We start from the raw sequence: 12635 nt of genomic DNA, 5'->3' as shown, positions 1-12635 counted from the left end.
AAGAGATAATGTATACCAACTGTATACTAGGCTTGTAGCCGAGGTCCCAATCACTGCGCACAAGCAATAGGCTTATAGCCAAGGGGTGTGTGTGTGCACAGTGTGGGTAGTATTAGTAAGTAGGTTAAAAACGTGTTTACCTGGGGTCCTTAGGCTCTTATTTATAGGATTACCTTCTTAGGCTTGGGCCTTTTGAGCTCCCTCAACTACATTAGGATTTAACTCCCTTTCTGTTGGGATATGATCCCTATCTTGTGCCTCTTGTCAAAATAAATTTAACATCTAACTATTGATGTCACCTAATGCTAAAATAAGTACTGCCGCGAGGATCTGTTAAAAATCATTTAACTATCATATGATAATTCTGTAATATGTAACTAGTATTTTAAAGAACATGTGGATTTATTATTTTTAAGGGTTAATGTTTCTCATATTAACCCTTATTTTTAAAATTAAACATGTTTTAAAATGGAACATCAAATTTGATTTGTTAGTTTTTTTTTTTTTCACATTTTAAGTCTATGATTTTTATGAGAAATTAGCTACCTCCATTAAGGTGAATAGCATAATTATATGTCAATGAAAATACCACACTATTTTCTAATTATTTATGCTGACATACTTTTTCGTAAGTCTTTTTTTCTCATCATAAAGCACAAGGATTTGTACTTGAAATTTGAGCCAGCAAAGTCAAACACAACTCTTAAATATTTATCCACCCAAAAAATATTTCCTTCGATATAAAAAATAAATAAAAACTCCAACCTCTGTTTAACTTCTGGGCGACAGCTTTCAGCAACCACGAAAATGTATAGTAGAAAATAGTCAATAAGTTAGTAATTTCCAAAATTAGTAAGAAAATGCAACATGGACGAAGTATAGGTTTTGATCTTGAAAACGATGATTAGTGTCATAACTTTTTCCCATCTTTATTTGATACTCTAATTAGCAAATGATTAGTATACATCATAATCTATGATTTCCCACTTTGCTATTACTCAATTGACTTATCAGCGGTTGCGAAGACTCTTCAAGTAAGGACGTTCAACTTTTATTTTAAGGAAAAAGAAATTTTCCAGAGATAATTTTATCTATAATGAGTCCAAACTTATGTTGATTTCGAATTGTAAGATTAAAAATTATAATAATAAAGACTAATATAATTTTGTAAGATATCATTTTGAGTTAATTGGAAATAATTTATCTCTATTTACCGAAAAAAAATCCTTTACCCTTATTTTAATACCATTAATGATATCTTACGCGGTGGTATTGTTTATGATGTAGTGATAGAAAGGAGTTGGCTTGTTTTTTTTTTTTATAGCCGGAGTTGGCTTGTTTTAAAATAAGAATAACATTAGAGTTGAGGTATATAATTATAATAGTTATTTAGAAATGATTTAATGATAACATAAAGCCTACAAAATATCGGATTTAGTTATTTTAAAATGATGAATATATTTTTAAAAAATTAACTCAAAACGCGAAGACAATAATTTTAACTAGTCTATAATTTACTATATAATTTTCTTATAATTTTTATGGTTGATTTTATTTGTACTTTTTTAATTTCTGTATAGGTTCATCATAAACACAACTAATTAAGTTGGAATCTTGACGAACCTTCCAAGTTCCAACACTAGCGTTCACTTTTAATTAGTAATTACAGGTATGTATAGATGATCCAAATTTCAAATATCATGTGAAGAAAGAATGTGAAAGGGAAGTGATCAAAAATATTTTTATCAAAGCTGATCATGATAATCTTCCTTTATAAGTAATTTGATGCAAGTTTAATCAAAGAATTTTCACTGAAATAAGATGGAGAGTATACTTGCAAGATACTCTAATTCTCAAAACAGATTTTATGTAAATAGATTTATTCATATAAAAGAAGATGTGTACTTTATATTTAAGACACTTATATTTATAATAAGAGAATGAATAGCTTTGGATGCCCATACAAATTGCCTGCAGCCTGCAGGGCAACAAATTATTTTAGTTGATCCTTGTATAGTTGTATAGGTGGCTTTAGATCAGTTTGTAGAAAAGTTAAAGAAGTAATACGACTGAAATACAAGGCAATTTTTGCTGACTAAATTCTTTTTTTTTTTTAAGATGACTTTCTTTATGATCAGGGAAATATCTATTGTACATCCATTGTGCCCTGTATTTCGTGCGACCAATCAATGAAAATGAAGCATTACCTGTAATTTCCATATGGTGATAGAACAAAATATTTTTTTGTCCACGTGTCAATTTCTAAATGGGAGATGTATGTGCAATTGATGTATACCTGGGATTTTTTTATAGTGATCCAGGCTTATATCACTATTTTGTGATCCTTTGTTATTTTGGATAAAATTTTATCTTATTTATATCCTTCTCTTTTTCTCATGTTTCCCTTCCATCATTTTTCATTCTATATTTAGAAAGAGAGTTGTGTGCCGGGCTCGTAGCAACCAAGATCGTATACATGATGATCTCCTGGATCAAAAAGTAAGAGAGATAAAAAAAGGAATATATGTTAATAAAAATTAGGCTTTCTTATATGTAAAGTAAGTTAATATAACGGAATAAATATAATATAACAGAATAAATAAATTTTTTACTTTATATTAGATGAGAATAATTTATATTCGAATTTAATATTTTTTGATAAAGATTGAATTCTTTTATTGACTGGAATAGTATTTTTTTTTAATAAGTAAAAGGTAATAAAGTTTGAGTGTTATAAGTTAATTAAACCGTTACCAGTAGATATTTCCATTAATTAGACTAATTATTCATTATTGTTTTTCATAATATTTACGTATTAAAAAATGGAGAAAGATATACATACCACCAAAAAATTTTTTACAGTTAACCTAATCATCGTTGATTTCCGTCAATCTAACGGTTATAATTTATTGAAAATTATTAGATCGTATTTATTAATTAATTATTAATTCTCAATAAATTATAACCATTAGATTGATGAAAATCAGCGGTGATTAAGTTGATTTTAAAGGTGTTAAACTTTTTTGGTTGTAAATATAAGGAAAAAATATACTTACCACCAAAAAAATTTACCACCTTTACAACCAATTTAATCACCGTTGATTTCCGTCAATCTAACGGTTATAATTTATTGAATCGCATTTATTAATTAATTATTAATTTTCAATAAATTATAACCATTAGATTGACGAAAAACAATGGTGATTAGATTAGTTGTAAACTTTTTTGGTGGTAAGTATATCCTGTCCCACGAATATAACATGCCCGAAAGAAATTTAATTATATTTCAATGGTAAATATGATAGCACATAAAAAATTCACAAGAAGCCGAAATTATAATAACAATATTCATAAGAATGTGCACCTTTTCAAGTTAATATTTTATTCCTAAAAGTTCATTTATGCTTATAATTTTCCCTTAAATAAATTTTTTTCAATACATAACATGCTATTGCTTACACATTCATTTTATCCTTTACACAGAGTCATCCAATATTTGGCTTGACCCAATTATGTCAAGCAAATACATTTGTCATTCAGCAAATGAAGATAAACATAAGGAATGTTAAGAAAATCATATTGATGGAAAAAAAAACGATACTACCGTTGAAGGAAATTCTATTGAGCAGTGATAAGTGATAACAAAACAGAGGCAGACATTTTTTTTTTGGAAAAAAGAAAAGAAAAGAAAAAGAAACAAGCAAAACACGATACAAAACCATTGAGGTCGCAGCCAAAAAACTCTATCGGACGAAGGGCACCAATAAATGGTGCAAACTGATGCACAAATACAATTTATAAGATTAAAGACTAAAGCCCTTTTACATCAAAATTCAAGAGAAGCCAGAAGACCCTAATCAAAGAGTGACAATCCCATATCATCATCCTCCTCCTCTTCCTCAACCTTTTCTTCCTTTTTCTCAGGAGCCGGGGCAGCATCCGCAGCCGGGGCTGCACCTCCTGCGGGAGCAGCTGCAGCACCAACACCACCTCCAACGAACACTGCACCACCCACAATCACCTGAACAAAACATTCAACAGAAGCAATAACCTGATTAGTAATCCATATAGTGGTTGAATCCAAGAATTAAGCCACCAGGGCAGAAATGAAATCCATCACCAAGAACACAAGTATTCAACAAGCATGAGTGCACAAATATATATAACACTAACACTCAAAAATTTAAAGTAATAGGTAATTAAGAACGATCAAGCTTTACAAGTCTTAGCACTAAAACCCATAATTCTGTTCTAGTCAACATATATTCTCCAAACCATCTGAATAAAAAACCAAAAACACACAACGAAAAAGAAAAAGAAAAAGAAAATAATAAAGCCAAACTGTTAAACTCCTCAGCATAATCTAACAAATGACATAGACCCAACTGGCCACTTTATCAGATTCAGAACATTTGTAAACGAAAAATAATATAACGAAAACCTAAACTAAAGAAGCAACATTTCAAAAATGACATTGAATACGAATTATAATATTCTATAGAATACAAAATAATACAATGAGACACAATAGAAAAAACCATAGAACGAAATTTCATACACAAAAACTTGAAAAGGAAAAAAACCAATATGAACGAAATACAAATATAAACCCAAAACTTTCATTCCCGATCAAGAAACCACAATCATCAGGGATGTAGAAAGGTGTACCTGGAAGACAGCAGAAGAAGGAGACACAGTAGAGTAAGAAGACTGCACGGAACCGAAGGAGTCAACGGCGAGAGCGGCTTGAACGAGCTTCCGTTGGAGCTCGAAGGAGGAGTCAGCAGAGGCCTCGATGTCGCCGGAGAATTGCTTTGCGGTCCATTCGCCACCGGAGCTGCGGAGGACGAATGTGAACACTCCCATGGCTTCTCTGTGCCCAAAGCGAAACCCTAATTGGAAATTGAAGCCTCGCAGAGAGCAAAATTGCAGTGACGGCACTTTCACTTGTACGATTCGTTTATGTATGATGAGATTTTGGAACCCTAATGCTGCGCAAAAGTGAAAAGTCCATTTAGTCCATTCAGATATTATAACATTTGTAAATCTTAAATTCGTGTCATATATGTGCATATAGCATTTTTTTATGGAAAATAATACTCTTATGTTACATAAGAGTACATCATTTTTCTACACTAATTCATTTTCTGTGTCAATTAATTTTTTTTTCTTTTCTAATATAAAATATGGGATCCATATTTAATTTCTCTCTACTTTTTTTCTCTCCTACAATCCTACAACATAAGAAAACTTAAACTTTTTTTATTCGTGATCAATTAACAAAAATTAGAATAAACTATCAATTTAGTCCAAAAAATTATTTTATACTTTATAATTAGTGTCTGAATAAAATTATGTGTAGGAGTTAAAATTGTTTTTTTTTAGACAGTAGGGCCAAAGCCCAAAAACTAGTACAATCTAGTAAATTTTTAAAAGGGAGAACAATTATTTCATGTTGATTGTTGAGACACAAACTCCTTTTTAAAATTATAAAACTAGTACAAACTCCTTTTTTCACTTTATTTTTTGAGTAGAATTGAGTTAAAACGACTTTTGCAAATTCAGGAATTAACTAAATTTAGGGGTTAAGTTGTAAGTAAAAATTAATTTTATGGTTTAATTCTATAGTATATAGGTTGGGCAGGTTTTAGCTTTAATTCTATAGTATATAGAATTGAGTTAATACGAGTTTGGAAAAGAAGATATTTTTTTTTATTAGGAAATTGCCGAGAATATGGTGGAAAAAATTTATTGTCAGGTAAGATAAAAAAAAATGTTTGATATGTCAAAATTTATTGACGGTAAAGAAAAAGTGTGTTGACGTTCCTATACTGTGGGCAAATTATTTTATCATATTTTGGATAACAATATTTCGTAATGATATCATGTGCAAAAGATGTCTCTCACCGAAAAAAAATTGCCACCCACTTTTTTACTTTACTCCTATCAAATATGGCTAAATTATTTTCCTCATTCCATTTTTCCGGGCAATTTTTTTTTTCCATCCTACCAAACACCCCGTAAATTTGAATTTGATCTAACCTATTAATTTAATAGAGGCTAAATTATAAGTTCAATTTTGCATTTAAAAAAAAATAAAAGGTCTTGCCTGGCCTACCAGGAGTCCAGGACCATTATAATTTCAATTGTGTAAATCAAACATGAATTGTTCAAAAATTTAGAATAAGAATAAATTATAAATAACTCTTATGACTAACAATTAATCCACCACTTAGAACAGACATGAGAACGAATTAGTTGACAGCCAGCCACTAACAGATAATTTCGGATTTAGTAGTGTCTTCTATCTTGCCCTTTTATGTCATCATACATTATTCATGGGAACAGGTGTCTGTGAAGCACTATGAACTATGAAACAAAGGCATGCCAGTTGCCAAAATTACCTGCTAGTGCTATCTTTTTACAGCAACACCTCTCGAAAGGTACATACTATTATTAGGCCATGATTTTATTTAACAAATGTGTTATTTCAAAGTAACCATCATGTCCAACAGTCACGTGATTAAATAGAAAAAATAAAGGCTCGGCAATGAAATGCTACTTTTTTCTTCATTAAAAAAATTGGAAGCCAGATTAATAGCAATGAAGAACAAACAGTGCACATCCATGAATTTCCACTTCCATTGTTAATGTCTCCTGCGTTGTTATGTCCTTTCCACTCCACACTTCCTTGCCCTTACATGAACTGAAGCGTCCGCCAGGAAGAATCTTACCCAGATATGATGTCTTTGTAGATATCATCGTCTTCTGTTCACTTAGATTGAAGAAAGCAACATAGAGTTTTCCTAAATACACATATAATATTAGGAGTCAGAAAATAATAACTTCAAATAATTCTTTCTTGTGTGCACATTCCCCTAAATAGGACATTATATATAAATATATATATATATGTATATTTCACTGCATAAATACTACTATGATTAACCGTTTTCTGTTTCGATATTTTGGAGTTGCAAAGAAGAAAATTCTTGACATTTAAGTGTTTGGTAGAAAGTAGAAACAGACCTTTTCTTCCCGTTGCAATCCAAGAGCGAATCCCACCAGAATTAATATCAGCTGCATGAGTGACAAACTTGCATTATGAATAATAAATACAAGGAAGAAGAAGAAATATACAACCTCAGGAAACTAGTACTAAAAAGTTGTACATATTTTCAAAATTTCACCTTTGGCATACTCTACTGTTGCACAAAGGCCGGAGTAACTATTTACAAGGGTCCCATTGGAGTTCAGCTCCCACATCTGTTTAAGACTGGATAGATCAGCTTCCAATAGAATACACAAATATCAATAGAATACAAACTGGCCAAGGCATATATATGATATGTAGATAGAGGTAAAAATAGAAATAGCACAGAGACAAGATTGATCACTGAATTATTTTTCTTTATCTACCCTATAGACAAACTGCAAACATTACGTACTGGCTAACTGCTCACAAGAAGCTTCAATGTATCATACGCAGGATTCTACTCTAAAGATTAAGAGCCACGTGTTACTCTTGTACGTAAAATATGAACTACATACAACATACCTGATTTGAATCCCATCTGCAAGGAGAAAATGTACCTCTCTTGAACTCTTTAGAAGTAACCTTTCGTTTTGGAGAAGCATCCAAGCAAAATTTCATTGTGTTGGTTTCAACTAAATGATGTTTCCCTCGGTAGTCCTCTTGATACATATTATCCCCATCTCTGTAACAATATCAATATAACAATTTCTGTTGTTAATAACAACACAAATAATCAAATAAAAGTTAGATAAATAGAAAAGAGAAGGAGAAAGATAAAGCACGATTACAATCTGAACAGGAGTTCTCTCTTGTGTACACAGAAAGGGGCCTGATGCATGTTTTTTAAACTCCTTTTCCAACAGATTCTTTCAAGATCTTGGTTTACACTTTCAATAGACCAACCACTTGCCTTTGATTCAGTGCAGCCAGTGAGACCTAATGAATGAGTATATGATGTTTTCTTTCCTTTCTTAGATCTTCTCATTTTTCCTCCAGGATGGTGATGATCACGTTCCAAGTTCTTTGAGCTTGTGACATAAGGAAACTGTCATTGCATTAAAAGTGATATAATTTGTGATAAGTTCATATTCCTCACATGCCTATTATCCCCAAACATGAAGAGTTAGATGGCTCACATGCCTCCATATTATTTGAGCTGAAGTAATTAATCTCTAGCAGAGTTGGATTCGTGATAAGTTCATATGTGGTAGGATCAATCTTCCGCACATCCCCACCATACATAAGGGGAGACTTTGCCAATGACCACAAAGTTATCTGTGAGATAAGATTATAAGAATACATTCACTCGGAGTGTATTATAATGCATGTACACACATCAAAATATGTACATGAATATTTAGGAAAGCAACTCAGTCATGCTTTTTATCAATACCTGTGTCCTTTTCTCTTCTAGACTGAGTTTAGTATCCCTGTGTGGACCTTCATTTGAACCTACAAATAAAATAGGGGGAAAAAAGTAGTTATGTAATCCACATTCCTGTAAGTCTTAAATTCAGAAAGTTCATACCAATTATCTAGGATATGAGATTGTAAACATCTTTTTGAGTTTTCTAATGAAAAAAAATCAGTGCACAAATAGTATCCTCATGTTTATAGAGTAAATATATCTGCAGAGAATGCTTCATACTGCCAGGAGATTCTAGTTCACACAAATGAATGATGAATAAATGATGTAAGTGGATCTATAAATACATACTAATCACCGACCCATTCACCGTATAAGGGTCATGATATTCACACTGGACAAATAAAAAATAGCAGCCCAGTCTCATTACCTTGATCAGTTAGCCATCCAAATGGTAGCATGTCCAAATCAGGCCAGGAATTCCCCCTTAAACCTTTTCCTCCTATCATATTAGCTGTAGCAAAATCCCTGATTCAGAAATAAATGAACAAAGTTATGTAATATGGTGATGGAATAACAGAACATAGACAGAGAAGCAGCATGATTGCAACATACTATGAAGACTAATATCTTGAACAGAAATATAAACAACTTAATCACCTTGTTACATCAAAATGAGCCTTGACATCAGCCCAAATGTCCCAGTCATCTCCTGTTATACGATACATGTTGACTAGTCCACTGACATCCTTGGCCATGGCTGGTGTCACACTGGTTCCAGGAGACAGAGAATACACAATGGGGCGATTTAGGTTGCTGAGAATCTGGCATGACATGTCATATAATAAGTTTGCCAAAATATAACCGATATCAGTATTGATATGAAAATGAGAGGTAGGGAAGAGAGGGAGAGGAAATTGCAGATTACCTCTGATACATAGGTTATTTCATTTAAATCCAAGTCATCGCCAAAAACACAATCATGTTTCACTGCAATGAAGGCAGATAATCTATCAAAATTACTGCCAAAGCATAGGCAGAACTGCTTATATTTTCATATATGCTAATGCAAGTCCTCATCTAAGAGTTCCCTAAGTAATTTGTATTTCTTTTTCTTTTTTTTGTCCCCATGTAAACCCTATATTAACACATGAATGAATAATCAATCAATGCTTTGCAGGCTTGCTTATTTTAGAAGTTTAGAACAGATGAAAAAGGAATCTCTAGTCGACTAAGTTTACATGAAGTGAGCTAGTTAATTTCATCTTTACTTTTGTGGAAATAGAGGCTCCAAGATATATGAACATAACTTGATGTCTATAAGACCACTAAAATACCAAATTTATCTTGCTAAGTCTTAAGAATTACCTTGATGATATATATCTGCTTCACTTATGCAAACTAAAGTGAAGATAGTGCAATGAATTATTTAAAATCATTATGATTGTTGTCTGTGACATGATACAGGTTGTGAAATTGCATAATAATCAGATTATAAATTAGTAGTCCTAGTACCAAAATCAACACCCCACGCAGCATACTGCTCATAAAGGGATCTCAAAAAGGCTTTCCCAGCTCCCAACTTCGTATTTACGCTCATGAAACCATGAGGCATCCATGCACAAGCCCTTTCTGGCATTGCTATGTCTTTTGCATGCCACACTCGACCAGATTCTTGATAAGCATTACCCTAGAAAATCGCAAAAGGAGGAAATCGAAGGTCAACAATAAACTTTACATTGAGATAAAACAATATCCAAATATTCTGCTTGTACTGTTGTATATTTTCAGAGAAATTGTATTACAGAAGGCATCATTCATTACTGCCAATTTCTAATATAGAAATAAAGAAAAAAAAATCAGGTTATAGCAGAAATGCAAAGCAATACCTTTGTTGTATCTAGGATAGGGGTGTTTGCATTGACTGCTTGTGTGCTTATACCTCTCATAACATGAATCCCAAACTTCAAACCCAAGCTATGCACTTTATTAGCTACTTCACTGAACCCCTTCCCACCTTCGGAAGAAGGCCACCTTCCTGGGTCAGGGATCATCCTTCCCCATTCATCAATCACATCGAATCCAAGAGAATCAGGATATGCACCCTTGACTTTCTTCCTATACCATAGGTAATCCACCACAACAAACTACGAGGGTTGAAAAAAAGGAATTAGTCTATATCTAACCAAAGTAATAATAATATAGTCAAATCATCCAGAAGCAGAGTTCCTTGCAGTGTATATACCTCATATCCATGAGCTTTGAGACGCTGAGAAACTAGTTCAGCATTCTGTAAGAATTCTTCTTCAGAAATTGTCCAGCAAAAGGAATCATAAGAATTCCAACCTCTTGGTGGGAAGCTAGCTTGCTTTAGGTCACTCTCAGATAGATTTTGTGATGACACGCTGAAATGACACGCTCAGTTCTAAATTGAAGCTTGTTCATAGTAATTCAAAATCACATTCACGATAATAACCATAAATGGTGGAATCAATGCTGTGTTACTAGTCTACCTCTCCAAATTCACTAATCAAAGTTAACCAAATTTATGTTTCCTGAATTTGACTTTAAGGACCTAAGTCAAAAGTGATATTATTATGTTACTGATTTTAAAAGTTGCCAAAGGCCAGAGCTATATTTAACTACCATAAACCATATTTAATGCAACTTTTGTAAACAGCTTTTGACATTTAGTTACCAAATACTATATTTTAAGCAATTCATAAAACCAAACTTTGAAAAGCAGCTTTTGAAAATCACCCAGCAATAGCAAATCCACCCTAAATGCGGGCTCTATTCCTAATTGTGTTCATATAATTTGAGGACAAACTGACAAGAGTGCTCGAAATGCACTATAATCTTTTATTTTTTTATATATTATTATTGAAGTTTGAGCACATATATGTAAGTGAAATATTCTTTTTAGAGTAAGAATTTACAAATCCAAACCGACAGATACAAAACGTGCAAGATCTAGTTGAATGGGGGGGTATCATTAGACTAATCGATGATAGCAGTAGCAGTCCAACTATACATTCAACTTAATTACTGTGCACAGATTCATCAGAAGAATGAAACCACGTGAATTAGTCCTATTGACAACCTCCAGTGGCAGGCAATGGCAATGTGAATAAAAAAGCAGAAAACTTTATGGGTTTTGGATTCAACCCTCCAACTATCCAAAAAAAAACAAAGGAATTATCAATCAAGCTTATCTTTCCAATGTCCAAAATATAGCACTAAGGAACATGCAAGTGAAACTCAATATCAACTAAACAATAGCAAGAGAAGAAGAATAAGAAGAAGATTCCATGGTTACATACCTCTGAAAACAGAGACCAAAGAGAACCCAGAAAGAGACTTTGGACAGAGAGAAACACTTCTTCATGGTTGCTGGTACGGCTGTTCCACCAAACAACAATTTCCACCCACTCAGTTAAATACTAATAAATCTCGGGTTATGTTTATCTCATTTTACATGAGATAAACATCTCTCCTACACACACAAAAAGGGTTGGGTCCTACCACTTTTTTTTTCTCTCTCCTCTTACATGTGGGTCCCACTTATACTTTTATTTCTACAACATGAGGTAATTCTTTTCCTACAACATAAGAAAAATATATTCCATAAATCTCAACCTTTTTAGTGAAATAATAATTATTATAAATACTAAAACATAGAAAATAAAATAATGATGATGTTTTGTTGAGTTGTCAACCATGATATACACAACACATAGCAACAACATAGTAACAGTGACGTTTATCTCATTTACTTGAATACAATCGTGGCCTTCTCCATAGCGTGGCACATTCTTCTTTGTCGCGACCTTGTTTAACCCATAACACTTGTTCACGTTACCCTACGCAGTCAAAATTACACGAGAGTAAACGTATCTGCTACCTCTACTGTTGCAATCATTCGGAAATTCATATCTATTTCTATGCATGTTAGCAACGATCAATTAACAGTTACAGTGACAAGTTCCACAAATTTGTAGTTGAAATGGAAAGTTATTGTGTTACAAAAAAAAAAGAGAAATGGAAAGTTGTTATGTTTGTATCTGGTGGTGGTGAGGGAAGAAAAAAGAAAAAAGAAAAAAATAGTAAAAGTTGACGAGAGTTGAAGAGGGTCGGTTTCACATATGCGCTGTGGTTTGGTTGATGGAACATGACAACATGTGATTGGTTTGGTCGCAAAAATGTCTCTAGAGAATTGCGGGGGCAAGCGCG

The 12635-nt window shown here is 32.7% G+C and overlaps 2 protein-coding genes across 2 annotated transcripts; both read right to left on the bottom strand.

Annotated features, from left to right (window-relative positions):
* Window positions 1–3601: 3601 nt before the first annotated feature.
* On the bottom strand, window positions 3602–4955 carry LOC133309026 (large ribosomal subunit protein P3-like). The gene is made up of 2 exons (XM_061509768.1): window positions 4669–4955; window positions 3602–4021 (listed from the first exon to the last, which is right to left on the bottom strand). Exons 1-2 carry the CDS (start codon window positions 4864–4866, stop codon window positions 3854–3856), a joined length of 366 nt encoding a protein of 121 aa, XP_061365752.1. The 5' UTR covers window positions 4867–4955; the 3' UTR covers window positions 3602–3853.
* Window positions 4956–6429: 1474 nt separating this feature from the next.
* LOC133309023 (probable alpha-galactosidase A) lies at window positions 6430–11808 on the bottom strand. Its single transcript, XM_061509765.1, has 14 exons — window positions 11726–11808; window positions 10648–10807; window positions 10292–10549; window positions 9918–10092; window positions 9331–9392; window positions 9063–9226; window positions 8833–8930; window positions 8430–8488; window positions 8177–8311; window positions 7825–8081; window positions 7559–7718; window positions 7191–7266; window positions 7030–7080; window positions 6430–6806 (listed from the first exon to the last, which is right to left on the bottom strand). Exons 1-14 carry the CDS (start codon window positions 11788–11790, stop codon window positions 6595–6597), a joined length of 1932 nt encoding a protein of 643 aa, XP_061365749.1. The 5' UTR covers window positions 11791–11808; the 3' UTR covers window positions 6430–6594.
* Between the last annotated feature and the right edge of the window lie 827 nt (window positions 11809–12635).

This window comes from Gastrolobium bilobum, unplaced genomic scaffold (assembly GCF_033153095.1).
Source record: "Gastrolobium bilobum isolate Gb01-03AN ecotype WA unplaced genomic scaffold, APGP_CSIRO_Gbil_v1 utg8041, whole genome shotgun sequence".
In the NCBI taxonomy this organism is placed as follows: Eukaryota; Viridiplantae; Streptophyta; class Magnoliopsida; order Fabales; family Fabaceae; genus Gastrolobium; species Gastrolobium bilobum.
This window is presented reverse-complemented; position numbering and strand designations above follow the sequence as displayed.